The sequence below is a fragment of the Clinocottus analis genome, unplaced genomic scaffold (assembly GCF_023055335.1).
Source record: "Clinocottus analis isolate CAN_PGR_092001 unplaced genomic scaffold, fCliAna1.0.p SCAF_13, whole genome shotgun sequence".
NCBI lineage: Eukaryota > Metazoa > Chordata > Actinopteri > Perciformes > Cottidae > Clinocottus > Clinocottus analis.
Genome location: NW_027175854.1, coordinates 62,501 through 80,000, shown reverse-complemented (window position 1 = coordinate 80,000; position 17,500 = coordinate 62,501). Strand labels below are relative to the sequence as shown.

At 45.9% G+C, this 17,500-nt stretch overlaps 2 protein-coding genes across 2 annotated transcripts in view; both read left to right on the top strand.

Annotated features, from left to right (window-relative positions):
- The window catches only part of gfra2b (GDNF family receptor alpha 2b), a 15,142-nt gene extending 3,782 nt beyond the window's left edge, over positions 1-11,360 (top strand). Inside the window, exons 3-10 of the mRNA XM_068574033.1 lie at positions 1,903-1,980; positions 5,249-5,448; positions 6,123-6,310; positions 8,319-8,428; positions 8,636-8,776; positions 9,145-9,326; positions 9,445-9,492; positions 9,729-11,360. Of these exons, the coding sequence (XP_068430134.1) occupies positions 1,903-1,980; positions 5,249-5,448; positions 6,123-6,310; positions 8,319-8,428; positions 8,636-8,776; positions 9,145-9,326; positions 9,445-9,492; positions 9,729-9,833 (1,052 nt within the window). The 3' untranslated portion in view covers positions 9,834-11,360. The remainder of the gene's footprint in view (positions 1-1,902; positions 1,981-5,248; positions 5,449-6,122; positions 6,311-8,318; positions 8,429-8,635; positions 8,777-9,144; positions 9,327-9,444; positions 9,493-9,728) is intronic.
- pbdc1 (polysaccharide biosynthesis domain containing 1) overlaps positions 1-17,500 on the top strand; it is a 95,721-nt gene that overhangs the window by 29,988 nt on the left and 48,233 nt on the right. The window lies entirely within an intron of this gene.

The window sequence follows — 17,500 nt, the reverse complement described above, 5'->3', positions numbered from 1 at the left end:
GCAGGTCTGTAATGGTGTGGTTCTGGTAAGGTTCTGTAAGGGTCTGTAAGGGTCTGTACAGGTTCTCTAAGGTTCTGTAAGGGTCTGTACAGGTTCTCTAAGGTTCTGTAAGGGTCTGTACAGGTTCTGTAAGATTCTCTAAGGGTCTGTACAGGTTCTCTAAGGGTCTGTAAGGGTCTGTACAGGTTCTCTAAGGGTCTGTACAGGTTCTGTACAGGTTCTGTAAGATTCTCTAAGGGTCTGTACAGGTTCTGTAAGGTTCTGTAAGGAGCGCAGGAGGAACTCTGCCCCCCTCACTGGTTCCGGCACCAGTGACCTGTTGACTAGATGGTGGCGCTAATGGAGCGCGGCGCTAGTATTGACTGAAGCTGTTTAGCATGCATGCTAATATTTCAGGCTTTAAGTAAAGCGTCCTGATCACTGACCTGCTAAATTACACATTTAACACTGACATTTGTGTTTAGTGCAGTCATTTAAATGGCTAATTTACAAGCCTGACTAATGTCTGATGTATTTAGCATGCGGGCTAATGAGCAATGTATTTAGCATGCGGGCTAATGAGCAATGTATTTAGCATGCGGGCTAATTAGAGCGCTGCAGGCTGATTAGTATTGCTCCACAGAGACGGTTCTGTTTGCTGTTTACTCATGTTGTTCTCAGCTGCTAACACACACACACACACACACATAGACACACACACACACACACACACACACACACACACACACACACACACACACACACACACACAGCTATGTCTCAAATGTTACACTAAAGCGCATCACAGCCCATGTAGTTCTCTCCTCTGGGTTAAGTGGTTCTATAATTACATAGAAAGAAGAATTTTACATTTCATGAATTCTCACATATTCTCACATGAGCGACTCGACAGGAAAAAGTTTCCTCCAATCTCAATATATTTGTTTGCTGACAATATCATATCATGACTGACTTCTTGTATATGTACAACATATACACTGTGCACAACGTGCACAACATATACAACATTTACAACAAGCACAATGTGCACAACATATACAACATTTACAACAAGCACAACGTGCACAACATATACAACATTTACAACAAGCACAATGTGCACAACATATACAACATTTACAACATGCACAATGTGCACAACATATACAACATTTACAACATTTACAACATTTACAACATTTACAACAAGCACAATGTGCACAACATTTACAACATTTACAACAAGCACAACGTGCACAACATTTACAACATTTACAACAAGCACAACGTGCACAACATTTACAACATTTACAACAAGCACAACGTGCACAACATTTACAACATGCAACATACAGCTGAGGCGGTCATGTTGTTTCTGTTGTTGTTGTTGTTGTTGTTCAGAAACAGACAGGAAGTCATCCTCATTCAAAAGAGCCGAATCATACACACAAACACACACACAAACACACACACACACACATACAGTTGTGTAGTCAGCAGTAAACAAAATGAGCAATTAGGTTTGTCGGCTTTCACATAATCAATATACTGCAGCTTAACAACAAGGCTTTATTATTGTGTGTGTGTGTGTGTGTGTGTGTGTGTGTGTGTGTGTGTGTGTGTGTGTGTGTGTGTATGTGTGTGTGTGTGTGTGTGTGTGTGTGTGTGTGTGTGTGTGTGTGTGTGTGTGTGTGTGTGTGTGTGTGTGTGTGTGTGTCCATCAGGAACACAGATTGTTAGAATATGTAAAAAGCTGTGTGATAGTAATCTTTCCATCAACAGAACATTTATTAAGTGTTGTGTTCAGGGACCACAAGGTTGATAAATGTTTTCATTTCTAGTTTCAATTTGTATTATTATTTTTTTGTTCACAAATTAAAGTGTGTGTGTTCTCCAGCTGAAGCGTTGTCTGTTGTGTTTCAGGGGAAGAGTTTTACGAGACGTCTCCTTACGAGCCGGTTCATTTCTCTGAGGAATTCCGACATGCCGCCATCATCTCAGGTACGTGTTGGTTTCTGTGTGCGGACCTGGAGAAGGCAGCTTTAACACATGAAGCATGGACTTCTATACAACCAGAGGAGTCGCCCCCTGGTGGTCAGGAGAGAGAACGCAGCTTTAACACATGAAGCATGGACTTCTATACAACCAGAGGAGTCGCCCCCTGGTGGTCAGGAGAGAGAACGCAGCTTTAACACATGAAGCATGGACTTCTATACAACCAGAGGAGTCGCCCCCTGGTGGTCAGGAGAGAGAATGCAGCTTTAACACATGAAGCATGGACTTCTATACAACCAGAGGAGTCGCCCCCTGGTGGTCAGGAGAGAGAATGCAGCTTTAACACATGAAGCATAGACTTCTATACAACCAGAGGAGTCGCCCCCTGGTGTTCAGGAGAGAGAATGCAGCTCCAACACATGGAGCATAGACTTCTATACAACCAGAGGAGTCGCCCCCTGGTGGTCAGGAGAGAGAATGCAGCTTTAACACATGAAGCATAGACTTCTATACAACCAGAGGAGTCGCCCCTGGTGGTCAGGAGAGAGAACGCAGCTTTAACACATGAAGCATAGACTTCTATACAACCAGAGGAGTCGCCCCCTGGTGGTCAGGAGAGAGAATGCAGCTTTAACACATGAAGCATAGACTTCTATACAACCAGAGGAGTCGCCCCCTGGTGGTCAGGAGAGAGACTCTTTATAGAACCGGTGGTTGGAAACTGGGTCAGTCTCAGTCTGTGTATCAGAGGAATGACATCTTCTGAGAGTCTCTCCACATTGACCTTGATGATGTCATAGTGATGTCATCAGGAGTCTCTCGTGCGCAGTAACTCTGCAGCATTTCTCTTTCTTCAACCAGTAATTCTGAAATGCAATATATCTTATCAATTCACTATTTATAGAAATACAACACATATCAAGAAGAACAATTAAATTATATATATATATATATTTATATATATATATATATATATATTATTTGAAATACATTATTTATCGTCTTCATCTGTTAACTGTATTTATTTTCTCTGCTGAGGAGAGTCTGACTTTATGTTTCCTTTTCACTCCTGCACCGCTCTCTTCCTCACTCTTCATCACTCCATCAGCAACCCTGTGATTGGTCACAGTACATAGAGCTGCTGCACACAAGCAGACACACACACACACACACACACACACACACACACACACACACACTCCTTCTTTCTTTGCCTCTCACACCTTTCTGAGGAGTGTTTAAATGTCACAAGCCCCGAGCAATACGTCGTCATTTACACTTTTTGTGTGCATGCGTGTGTGTGTGTGTGTGTGTGTGTGTGTGAGAGAGAGAGAGTGTGTGTGTGTGAGAGAGAGAGTGTGTGTGTGTGTGGTCAAACAGCTGTGAAATAGACTCACAGCTCTGTAAATTGGGTTCTGCTTTCTCAGATTAACACAACACAAGTACAAACACCGTGAAAGCAGGAGAGCTGCAACCAATGCAACTTCAAAAGCTTCATATCTTTTCCTCACACACACACACGCACGCACACACACACACAGACACACACACACGTGTGACGTCTCAATTATTTGACCCACAAAATACGACATCCATCTGCACATGTGCGTGCTCAAACATGTGGAGAGCGAGTGTGTGTGTGTGTGTGTGTGTGTGTGTGTGTGTGTGTGTGTGTGCGTCTTAAATCACCTGTCTGCTGGAATCGGAGAGCGTGATGTGAACATTCAGTGTGAGCCTCTGAAGGCTGAGCGCTCAGAGATAAGAGGATAATAAAGAAAGAGAAGCGCAACATTAAAGGATGTTTCAGGCACGAGCGATGCAAACTGATGGGAGGGAAGGCCGAGCGTGACCAGCTGTGTGTGTGAGTGTGTGTGTGTGTGTGTGTGTGTGTGTGTGTGTGTGTGTGTGTGTGTGTGTGTGTGTTCATGACAAAGGAAGTTCACTGTTTGAAGACCTGAAACTAAATGCTCTGAGAATATTGAACTTTTCAGCCAATAATAATCAGAATCATCAGCAGCTGAACGTGTGAATTATGAATGAAGAGCATCGATGAGGTCATCATTGATGAGGTCATCATTGATGAGGTCATCATTGACGAGGTCATCATTGAACATTCAGTCATCAGCGAGTTGTTTGTTCCTCAAGGTTCTCCGACGCTTATTCATCAGACTCAATCACTTCACTGATGATGAGCACTCATGAATAAACATCTCAATCTTCATCTTTAGCTCATCTTCATCTTCATCAACTGTTTTCAGGGGAAGGGGAGTTTAAGAGGAAACAAGGATAGGAAAGGAGACACAAGAGAGGTAACAAGGAAAAGAGAGAATAGGGGTCAAGAGGGTTAGTCACCATCTCTACCGTGTCATGTGTCTCCTCCTCATCATCCTTCTCTTCCACCTCTTCCTTTTCTTCCTCCTCCTCCTCCTTCTGTGTTTCTAACCTCAGAGACTCCTCTTCTTCCTCACCTCCTCTTCCTCCTCCTCCTCCTCCTCCTTCTGTGTTTCTAACCTCAGAGACTCTTCCTCTTCACCTCCTCCTCCTCCTCCTCTCCCCTCTTCCTCCAGGTCTGTGTTTGACCTTGTTAGATCATGTCTCATGTGTGTGTATACACCAGTGTACATGTGTATAAGTGTGTGGGTGTATTAGTGTGTGTGTGTGTGTGTTTGTGTGTGTGTGTGCGTGTGTGTCTGTGTGTGTGTGCGTGCCCGCCTCAGGGCAGGCTTTGTGTGTTGATCCCGTCGAGGTTGTGTGTGAGGAAGATAACAGGAGGACCTGAGGCAGCGCTCTGATTGGCCGCTCTCCTGCCCAGATACTCCCTCTCTCTCTCTCTCTCTCTCTCTCTCTCTCTCTCTCTCTCTCTCTCTCTCTCTCTCTCTCTCTCTCTCTCTATATATATATATATATATATATATATATATATATATATATATATATATATATATATATGTTTTCTTTCTTCTTCTCCTCTCTCTGTGAGGTAGAGCTGGAGTAACTTATTACATTATGATTATTGACTGTGTGTGTGTGTGTGTGTGTGTGTGTGTGTGTGTGTGTGTGTGTGTGTGTGTGTGTGTGTGTGTGTGTGTGTGTGTGTGTGTGTGTGTGTGTGTGTGTGTGTGTGTGTGTGTGTGTTCAATCTCGACTGATGAGACATCAGGTCTCACTGAGACCATGTCAAAGGTTCTGAGGGTTCTGTAAAACTCTCCTCCTCTTCTTCTTCCTTCACCTCCTCCTCCTCTTCCTCCTCCTCCTCTTTCTCTTCCTCATGCAGATTCCTCCGTGATGAAGATGAGCCCCTGCTCTGAGTCAGGGAAACCCTGTAACCCGTGTCTGGACGCGTTGAAGGCGTGTAACCTGAACGAGACGTGTAAACGACTAAGAGCCGCCTACAACTCCATCTGCAGCAAGGCCACGCCCCCTCAGACCTCCGTGGCCAATCAGGAGCCGTGCAGCCGGAAAAGATGTCAGAAGGTGTGTTCAACTTCCTGTTCAAACGACAGTAAAGAGTTTGGGATGTAGTGTCTCTACCTGTTCACGTCTTGGGTCCTGAGGACCTTCAGTAGCGCCGTCTCTGCTTCAGCCAATCAGCTTTTAGCTCCGTCTCTGCTTCAGCCAATCAGCTTGTAGCTCCGTCTCTGCTTCAGCCAATCAGCTTTTAGCTCCGTCTCTGCTTCAGCCAATCAGCTTGTCGCTCCGTCACTGCTTCAGCCAATCAGCTTGTCGCTCCGTCTCTGCTTCAGCCAATCAGCTTGTCGCTCCGTCTCTGCGAGCTAAACACTCAACAAAGTCTGGACTGTTTGCTTCCTGGCTCCTCAATGGTGGAAGGAGCTCCTCGTTGACATCAGGACAGCAGGAAGTGTCTACATCTTCCTCCGTGAACTACAAACTCGTCTTTTCAGACTACACCTAGAATAAGGAAGGTAGAGCAGTGGCAGCACTGCTCTACCTTCCTTAAATGTCTCTTAAATGTTTTGCACACTGTAGTTTCACTTAATTGAAGAAATAGTTTTTTCCTGATTCTTGTTGTTCTGAGTTTGTCCTCACGGTTGAATGTACTTATTGTGAGTCTCTTTGGATAAAAGCCTCAGCTCAATGAAATGTAAAGTACTCAGAGTCTGTGAAAGGCCTCCTCTCTCTCCTCTCAGGCCCTGCGGCAGTTCTTTGAGCGCGTCTCGTGGGAGCTGAGCTACCCCCTGCTGTTCTGCTCCTGTCCGGACCGGGCTTGTGCCGAGCGGCGCCGCCGCACCATCGTGCCGTCCTGCTCCCAGCAGGACCGCCACCGGCCCGGCTGCCTGGAGCTGCGGCGCAGCTGCCGCTCCGACGCCCTCTGCAGGTGAGAATCGCCTTCCTTCAGCGACCAATCGGGCGCCATCGTGACCCCCGGGTCACGTTCACGACTCCGGAGCGTTCGGCTCGATGCCGCTCGCTTCTCTGATTGTTGTCGAGAAGAACCAATCAGAGAATCGACTGCTGGAGGTTGAAGAGGTTGAATAGACAATATTTGATATAAATATTAGAATCAGTTGAGTCTGGTTAATTATCACAGATTCATCAAAGCAGCTGATCTCATGAGACGCGTGTCTAAACATGCAGAAGTTCCTCTTTTGACAAGCAGCTCTTGAACGCAACCTCATTCAGTGTTTGAAGAGGCCAACTCCGACTCAGGGACGAAGCTGCTGCAGGCTTCATGGTTTGATAGAAGCGTTTAACTCAAAGGTCAAAGGTTATTGTTCCTTTGGTACAGATGATCATCTTCTGATCTGAAGTCCAGCACTCACAATCCAGACTGCAAGGCCGTTCACACCGGGAACCGCATCTGTTTTAAATCATTCGTACCAGAACTGTGACGGCGGCGGCGGCGAGAGCACCGAGATCAAAGGGATCTCATCAGCCAATCAGAACGCAGCTTCATGTGACGGTGCATCAGTGAAAGGATGAAGATTACCTTTTAATTACCAGCACCAACGTAGAGGATAAAGCTTTGAAATGCTTTGTGAGGGAAAGGAGGCCTTCAATGTCTCCATGAGACCTGAAGGAAACAATCTGCTGCCGTGAAACACTCTTTGTCTGTTTCCATGGGAACTCAGGAGCGCTAATGTTGCTGCTGCGCGAGCTAACGAGGTCGCAGCCTCCATATCAATGAAGGATTGTGTATGAGCAGTACAAACACACTTCACTGTCTCATAGGACACACACACTCAGGAGATGCTCCTCTAACCTCGTCAGCTTGATTAAATACACTCGTCTGTGTTTCTGTCTGTGGGTTCGACCTCAGAGGACAACGCTTCTTGATCAATGTCTCCTCATGAAGTAGTTTATGCCCTCTCTCACTAAAGGTTACTCCTCATCTCTCATCAGGTAACGGTTACACAACTCAACTACTTAGTTAGGTTTAGACAACTAACATTGTCACACCATCACGTTGAGCTTCAACACATGAAGCATGGACTTCTATACAACCAGAGGAGTCGCCCCCTGGTGGTCAGGAGAGAGAATGCAGCTTCAACACATGAAGCATGGACTTCTATACAACCAGAGGAGTCGCCCCCTAGTGGTCAGGAGAGAGAATGCAGCTTTAACACATGAAGCATAGACTTCTATACAACCAGAGGAGTCGCCCCCTGGTGGTCAGGAGAGAGAATGCAGCTTTAACACATGAAGCATAGACTTCTATACAACCAGAGGCAGCTAAATGTCCAATGAGACGAGACATGGTGTTTGTTGCTGGTTTCGAGGAGGTTGGTGGGAACTGAAGGGGCGTCTTCTTTGTTTGGGAAACATCCTTCATCTCTTATTTTGGTTGAGGTGAAGATGATCGATTACTCCTAGAAATGGTTTCTGATGTCAGTTTAACTTCTGTGCATCCAGAAATAAATGTGGGGCGTGTTTCACCGGGACAGAAAGGACAACTCATCCAGAGTCCTTTCTGTCTATAGACACACACACACACACACACACACACACACACACACACACACACACACACACACACACACACACACACAGTGACCTTTGTGTGAAAGTCAAAAGCACTCAGTCTGTCACACCCTGCAGCTGACAGACAAACACAAACACTTTCACAGTGACGAGTGTTTGTGTCAAGCAGTCATGCATTCCCACACACACACACGCACGCACGCACACACACAAACACACACACAAACACACACACACACACACGCACACACGCACACACACGCACTGTCATACCCGTCAAACAGCAATGAAAACACGTTCTGGACATCCTGCTGATGGAATACTTATGACATCATTCGCCTTCCTGCAGGTCGTCTGTAACACTCTTCTTCATCTCCTTCTCCTCTTCCTCCCATGTGCTACAGGTCTCGGCTGGCTGACTTCCACATGAACTGCCAGCAGACGCCCCACAGCGCCACCATGTGTCCCGGTGATAACTACCACGGCTGCCTGATGTCCTACGTCGGCCTCATCGGTGACTCTTCATTCTGTTCCGTGTGCAATCACCTTATTGCACCATCTCTCAGGGCCTTTGTGTTTGAGCATCAACACAACCTCAGTTCTCTGTCTCCATGACCACGAACACACCATGAGTCCACTGCAGTGACTCACTTCCTCTCTGGGAATCATCTGATCCTACTTCCTACCTGACTAATCTGCATCCCCCTCCTCTCTGTCGCAGGCTCTGACGTGACGCCCAACTACAGCGACAACAGCCCGTCCAACATCACCTTGAGCCTGTGGTGCACCTGCAGAGGATCGGCCAATCAGGAGCGCCCATGTGACGCCTTCCAGCGGGACTTCACTCACAACAGCTGCCTCAGTGAGACACGCCCACGGACACGCCTGCAGACACGCCCACAGACACGCCCACAGATACACCAGAGACACGCCCACAGACACGCCAGAGACACGCCACAGTCAGAGACACGGGTCGGGTCTTTCTCAACACGTCTTTATTGACGTGTTGATGTCGACCAACACTTTCCTTCTGGACCCTCTGAAGGCATCCAGAGATTCAGTGTTTAAATGTATTTTGGTTTAGTTTTTTTTAAATGTATTTTGACATAGTTTTGCATATCTTCATGAGTTTTTCACTCACCTATTTTGTGATTGGCACAGTCTTATGAAGACATGAATGTGTGCAGTGTGCTGGAACAGGAAGTGAGAGTTCCTCATGTTGTTCCACAGGAAACGCCATCCAGTCGTTCGGGTACGGAGCAGCAGATGAAACTCTTCTGGGAACCGAGCCGTCGTCCACCTTCTTCCCCCCCGCCCGGCCGCCAATCATCTCTGAACCCGCCCCCTCTCTGCACGGCGACGACCTCAAACCCCTGGAAGCCTGTGCTTACTCCACCTGCGGAAACCTGCAGGTCAGCTGATCCCTGAGTAACGAGCAACTGACAGAGAGGCTAAACAATGTGATCCATATATAATATTATATTACATTATACCATGACATATTATATTATATAATTAATTGTTTTCCAGGATGGAGGCCATGAATGCATTCCTTCTGAGGACTTTGAGTGTGAGCAGGTGAGGACCTTTAGTTTGATAACATCACACACACATGAGGACCTTTAGTTTGATAACATCACACACACATGAGGACCTTTAGTTTTATAACATCACACACACATGAGGACCTTTAGTTTCATAACATCACACACATGAGGACCTGGAGGTTTTTCCTCCTCACACACACACGAGGACCTGGAGGTTTTTCCTCCTCACACACACTTCATGGTGACGATGGGACTCTCCCCCTGCAGGCTCTGCTGGCTCAGGACTCTGCAGGACCGAAGAGCAGCAGCCCTCCGGCAGCTCCTCTCCTCCCTGTGTGTGTGTCCGTCCTGCTTCTACTCTTCATCTCGTGAACATGAACTCTCTCTCTCACACACACACACACACACACACACACACACACACACACACACACGCACCCACACACACACACTCATAAATGTCAAGACCCAGAGAACGTCACGTGACTCGTCGCCCTCCGCTACGAGAAAATGTCAACCAGCAGACGTCCAGACATCAACAACAGACTTTGGAGGATGGAAAGTGTTCTGGAGGACGGACACACACACACACACACACACACACACACACACACACACACACACACACACACACACACACACACACTCTCTCTCTCTCTCTCTCTCTCTCTCTCTCTCTCTCTCTCTCTCTCTCTCTCTCTCTCTCTCTGCAGGTCTTTATCTTCAGTCTGTTGACGACATTCTGTACAAACTCCATTTAATGTGGAATGTGAAAAAAGTTCCTCCAATGAGAAGTCAATGGGACAGTGTGTACTTCATAAGTGTATAGTTGTGTGTGGGTGTGTGTGGGTGTGTGTGTGTGTGTGTGTGTGTGTGTGTGTGTGTGTGTGTTATGTGTGTGTTTATGTGTGTGTGTGTGTTCTTCAGTGTGTACTTTACCTTTCCTCACTCTGTGGGATATTGTCCATGAGCAATAGTCCAGGATGTGGACTATGAGCCCTCTGAGACCAGGATGTGGACTATGAGCCCTCTGAGACCAGGATGTGGACTATGAACCCTCTGAGACCAGGATGTGGACTATGAGCCCTCTGAGACCAGGATGTGGACTATGAGCCCTCTGAGACCAGGATGTGGACTATGAACCCTCTGAGACCAGGATGTGGACTATGAGCCCTCTGAGACCAGGATGTGGACTATGAACCCTCTGAGACCAGGATGTGGAGCCCCATGAGACCAGGATGTGGACTATGAGCCCTCCTTCAGCTGGAAGAGAAGGAGAGGCCTTACGTCACTGTTTTTTTCTGACATACTTGAAGGGGAAAGAAGGATTTAAGAGAAGATCCAGATTGTCTTACAACCTAGAGAACGACATCAGATGTGAGTCTTCATGGTCCCGAGAGGACTCACAACACCATAAGGCACTATTTAGCTTTGGACCAACACTTGGTAAACAACCTATACTCTGTGGGACCCGGTCCGGCTGCTCGATCCCTGTGGGAACCCACAAGTACCTTAGAACCCAATGAGAACCCAATCAGAACACACTAGCAGGGCCACTAGCGGGCCACTAGCAGGGCCATGAGCTAGGCCACTAGCGGGCCACTAGCAGGGCCATGAGCTAGGCCACTAGCAGGGCCATGAGCTAGGCCACTAGCGGGCCAGTAGCGGTCATGAGCTAGGCCACTAGCTGGCCAGTAGCGGTCATGAGCTAGGCCACTAGCTGGCCAGTAGCGGTCATGAGCTAGGCCACTAGCGGGGCCCCACGGTTTCTGGTGGCGTGGAGGGAAAGAGAGACGAGTCGGCGAGTGCAGGAAACATAACATGAGGTTGTATATTTGTACATTGAATGGCGCTTCAGTGGAATTGAAATGTGTGTCTGGAGATGTAAATAAAAGTAACATCTGGAACAATAGCTGTTGGCTTTTCTCTGCTAGCATCACATGCTAACAATGCTACAACATTTAAACACATACAATCACATGATTAAGTTATCAACAGCTCCAGATCTGATCATCATATATACAACAACAATGCATGTAGTCCCATCAACAACAAGCAGTCACATCTAGTTATAACACTACATGACAAAACAATCCAACAAAACTGCGTCACTAACACCGCACACTCAAGCTCACAAGCCACGGCCAGGAGGAACGATATTCCCTACTTAATAAAAACAACACTGTGGAGGCGGGTCGGCTCAGCTGCAGAGGGAACCGAGCAGGGTGCTGCAGGCGGATGAGGCGTCATCAGCCTCAGTGACATGAAACGTTCAGGCTGCTGGTCGTGAAGGACTGAACACTTCCTGTATGACGACATGAAACGTTCAGGCTGCTGGTCGTGAAGGACTGAACACTTCCTGTATGACGACATGAAACGTTCAGGCTGCTGGTCGTGAAGGACTGAACACTTCCTGTATGACGACATGAAACGTTCAGGTCTTAGAGGACTGAGAGATAATGACCGCCGAACAGCTGAGCTTACTGAACAGTTTATGCTGACCATCTGCAGAATGGCCCTCTGGGAAATTAAGTAAGCAAACACTGTTAATTAGTAGAAGGCGGTTATGAATAAAAATCATTTCCTGGTGATGACTGCTTGTGTGTGTGTGTGTGTGTGTGTGTGTGTGTGTGTGTGTTACTGCTGGAAGAAGAACTTTACTTTGCTAAAACTAAAATATACACCTGCTGTTGTGAAGTACAATTGCCTCATGAAAGGTACTGAATAGAATGAATTTGGAGCGTGACATGAAAATATAAGTACCTCAACAACTGTTCATGAGTACTTCTAACACCTGAAGACCTTCTGCTGCATCAGGTAAAACACCTGACCCAACGTAATAGTGTACTTGTCTCAACCTTGCTCAGTAGTTCAGCTGTCTGGACCTGACTACCTCAGTCTTCTGAAGTTTACTTTGTAAAACTGATGCAGTTGGTGGATAAAAGAGGAGTAACTTGTGATGTCATGTGACCCGTTTAAGAGATGTCTCATCCTCTTTGTCTGGGTCTCTGGGGAATCGGTTTTATTCACTTCATACAATTGAAAGAAATGTCTTCTTTACACCATGTAGTAATACCATGTATTATTCCATGTGTTATCAGTGTACTCTGTAAGTTAGAGTTTCGTAGCCTTTAATGTTTGGCCCACTTGCTATTGAAGTTTATTAGCCCTGCTGAATAATCTGGAGGGAAATGAACATGTACTTTGTCTCTTTAATATCCATTTCAGATTCAAACCCCTTTACTGGTCTGTCTGGACTTCATTTACATTTTAATATTATTCAGAATATCAAAGTATTCTGTTGATCGGCTTCTAATGAGAGACACTCATATCATGGTACAGATGCAGAAATAGAAGCATGACACTAATACATGTGGATTAGATTTGCAGGTTGTATGTTAATATGAGGAATGTTGTGTTTATTCATGAGTCAACTCATTATGATGATTGACATATTTAGGTGAATACAAAGTGTTTCAAATATGACTTGAACATTGATATGAAATGCACATAGACACACACAGAAATGATGAATTATTCACTCATGTGCATATGTTGCATAAGACATGGGTTCAGACGTCTCCTCTGCAGGTATGAGCAGTGATGAATGAGCATGCTGCACTGTGGGATCAGCAGGTCGTGTGAATAAACTCAATAAAGCAGAGAATGAGGACGGATTACATTCAACCTAATAGTTCACAGATTATTCTCACTTACATATTGAATGTGGGACAGACAAATAGAGCCCCTAGTATTCTAAATACATATTCATAAAGCTGACTGAGTGCTGGGATTTGCTCGACCACGTCTACTGAAACTGAATGTCTTCAGGAAGTGAAGGAGGGAGGGGAAGCTCTGGCAGACATGACCTTATTGCCTGAAACTGGCTGAGACTCTACAAATGGATTTCTCTTGTCACATTCAAAACTCATCGTATCAGCAATTAAAAAGAGTTCAACATCACTCTGGTTCATGATCTGAAATACATTAAGATCCACTGAAGAGAGTAACTGATGAACACACACACGCATGTTGTATGTACACTAAAGTAGAAGCTAGTATGATTTATAATTCCAGTAGAAAGGAAACTCGCTGGAGAGTCTCCGAGTCACAAAGTTATAGCTATTTTATAATGTAATTATTGTTCACTAATACACTCCGTGCATTATAATGACGTTCTCGTGTCACAGCTCCTGTCTTCCTCTGTTGCTCTGCTTCAGCCTGCAGCTGCTTTCATGCAGCTGGTTTTCAGAGAGTTTCATCCAATCAGATTCCTCCTCCTGTGTCTCTGTGGGAGCAGAGCAGTTTAAGCCTTTGCAGATTAAAGTACACGGGGAGTGGACGTTGTGGTTGGTTGTCATGCACTTCAACAAATCCCACCTTTAGTTTGACAAGCTGGGTGTATTCTTTGACGTGCAGCGCCTGTGAAATGGCATGAACGTGTGATTGGCCAGTGGGGCAGCGTGTAAAAGAAGGAGAAGAAGAAGCTAAAAGCTAGAACTGAAGCCTGAGAAATATACGTGACGCGCTGGAGATGTCTGCAGAGTTTTATTGACCCGGTTTTGTTGGATTGTTTTGTTTTGCATCATGTTATTGTGCATTGCTCCACGGTGATGTGCCCCAAGTCCCAAGCGCCTAATTTATGACCCAAAAAAACCCTAATGAGTACTAGTACTACTACTTGTACATAAACTAGTACTATGTTTTAACCTGCTGTTTCCCATGCAGCCACAGATATTCACTAACGAGCTGCGCAGCAACAGCTGTCTCGTGTCTAAAACATAGAGGTGATTTCAGATGCCACACTTTCATGGAGGTGACGTCTCAGAACAAACATTTATATATGACAAATATTCTTTGACATGGCGTCACGTTAAAATACAAAATCCAATTAAAAAGACGCCCACAGTCGGAGGAGACGCATTAATACGCTGAAAGAAACAAACATATTCACTGATTGGTAGAGAAACACTGAACGCTCTTCAGTCAACTCTCGTGTGTGTGTGTGTGTGTGTGTGTGTGTGTGTGTGTGTGTGTGTGTGTGTGTGTGTGTGAATACATAATATCCCAGCTCAGTCATTGGTTGAATCTAGGGCTCGTTACTGGAACTGTCTCGTTACAAAGTACAGCCAAACAAGATGTTTTATTCATGTTTCAACTCACAATAGTTTATCACATCAACGAGCATTACTGCACAAACATCCTTGACCCACTTCTACACACACACACACACACACACACACACACACACACACACTCACACGATGGGGGGATGTTTCTTGTGTTTGTTTCAATTCAATTACTATTTCCAATCATCAGAAAGTTTGAAACCGAACTGAAAAGATGAGCTCAATCAGAGACACGAGTGTACAGTACGAGAAAGAGGCTGGCACCAACTGTCACACACACACATAGCAGCTAACATTAGCAGCTAACATTAGCTGCTAACGTTAGCATCTAAGTTCAGCAGCTAACTTTAGAACAGAAGGCACTCTTTATTAGTTAGTTGGTTACTTGGCTGTTTAGTTGGTTGCTTAGCTAGTTAGTTGGCTGGGTGATTAGTTAACTAGTTAGTTGAGTCAAATGAGCATTCAGATAAGCACCAGCTGCTGCTCCTGATATGACTCTTCATCATCCTCCTCCTCACGTATCACTGCTTTTCTTTCACTCTTCCTTCAGCGCAGCAGCTGTTTACTTCACTTTAAATTCCTGCCAACCTGCAATCATCTCTGTCAAGAGCACAATGTCATTCTACCGCACACTGAGCACACACACACACACACACACACACACACACACACACACACACACACACACACTGTGTCCGTGAACTACACTCACACTGAGAAACACACACACACCGAGCTACACACCCAGTGTGTGAGATGAGACTCGATGTCAACTGGAGGAAAGAGAGACAGAGGGGACTATAGAGGGCCAGTATCTAGAGCGGTCTAACATAGAGGACTATAGAGGGCCAGTATCTAGAGCGGTCTAACATAGAGGACTATAGAGGGCCAGTATCTAGAGCGGTCTAACATAGAGGACTATAGAGGGCCAGTATCTAGAGCGGTCTAACATAGAGGACTATAGAGGACCAGTATCTAGAGTGGTCTAACATAGAGGACTATAGAGGACCAGTATCTAGAGCGGTCTAACATAGAGGACTATAGAGGGCCAGTATCTAGAGCGGTCTAACATAGAGGACTATAGAGGGCCAGTATCTAGAGCGGTCTAACATAGAGGACTATAGAGGACCAGTATCTAGAGCAGTCTAACATAGAGGACTATAGAGGGCCAGTATCTAGAGCGGTCTAACATAGAGGACTATAGAGGACCAGTATCTAGAGCGGTCTAACATAGAGGACTATAGAGGGCCAGTATCTAGAGCGGTCTAACATAGAGGACTATAGAGGGCCAGTATCTAGAGCGGTCTAACATAGAGGACTATAGAGGGCCCGTATCTAGAGCGGTCTAACATAGAGGACTATAGAGGGCCCGTATCTAGAGCGGTCTAACATAGAGGACTATAGAGGACTAGTATCTAGAGCGGTCTAACATAGAGGACTATAGAGGACTAGTATCTAGAGTGGTCTAACATAGAGGACTATAGAGGACTAGTATCTAGAGCGGTCTAACAGAGGGGACTATAGAGGGCCAGTATCTAGAGCGGTCTAACAGACGGGACTATAGAGGGCCAGTATCTAGAGCGGTCTAAGATAGAGGACTATAGAGGACTAGTATCTAGAGCGGTCTAACATAGAGGACTATAGAGGGCTAGTATCTAGAGTGGTCTAAGATAGAGGACTATAGAGGGCTAGTATCTAGAGCGGCCTAACAGAGGGGACTAGCATCTAGAGCGGTCTAACATAGAGGACTATAGAGGGCTAGTATCTAGAGCGGTCTAACTAAGGGGACTAGTATCTAGAGCGGTCTAACAGAGGGGACTAGTATCTAGAGCGGTCTAACAGAGGGGACTAGTATCTAGAGCGGTCTAACAGAGGGGACTAGTATCTAGAGCGGTCTAACAGAGGGGACTAGTATCTAGAGCGGTCTAACAGAGGGGACTAGTATCTAGAGCGGTCTAACAGGTTTACACAGCTGACATCAGGAAGAGGAGCCGGCTGAAAAGACGACGAGGAAGAGGAACACTGAGGAGGGGTGATGAGCTGCTGTCAGCAGGAGATTGTGTTTGGCTTAGCTCACCGTGTGTGTGTGTGTGTGTGTGTGTGTGTGTGTGTGTGTGTGTGTGTGTGTGTGTGTGTGTGTGTGTATTCCCTCTCTCCTCTATGAGCTCATGCCAAAATAAGCTCATTACCATCACAGGAGCCAAGGCTGGAATTCAGAAATTCATTAGCTCAACGATTTGCATAGTCTCGCTTTCCTCTGCAACTGTGTGTGTGTGTGTGTGTCTGTGTGTGTGTGTGTGTGTGTGTGTGTGTGTGTGTGTGTTACCTGCTCCTCTGTCATGGTTTCTCTTCCTCTTGTGTGGTGAATTAAAACGCTCGGCTGAAGGTTTGAGCTGCTGCTGGATTCTTGTTCAAAGAACTGCAGTCTGAGAAGCACAGACTGACAATTACTGCAACAAAGGCATGACGGACAGGGAGAGGAGCTTTAATTGAGTTAAAATTGAGTTTCTGAATAGATCATTGTGTTAATTTTAGAATAAATAGAGTTCTTTGCTAGGGTGCACTCCAGCCGAGGAGAGGGAAGATATGAAATCTTTTCGGCTCTTTCATTCCTCCTCCAGCAGCGACGTGGTTAATCTGAGAAGATGAAGCTGATCTCCGCCTCGCCCGAGGACAATATCTCAGCCTCAGCGGAGAGGAACCTGCAGTACGATGCGTCCGCTGTTTGCTTTCATCACTTCATCAATACATGAAGGAGGTGAGCTCTCCTGTGTGGCTCAAGAGCACTTCAGCAGGGAATGGTAGAGATCACTCACATCAATCAGGTACTCAATTCAGTTTATTTTCTATCGCCCAAAATCACAGACTCCCCTCAGAGGGCTTTACAATCTGCACACATAGACGTCCCTG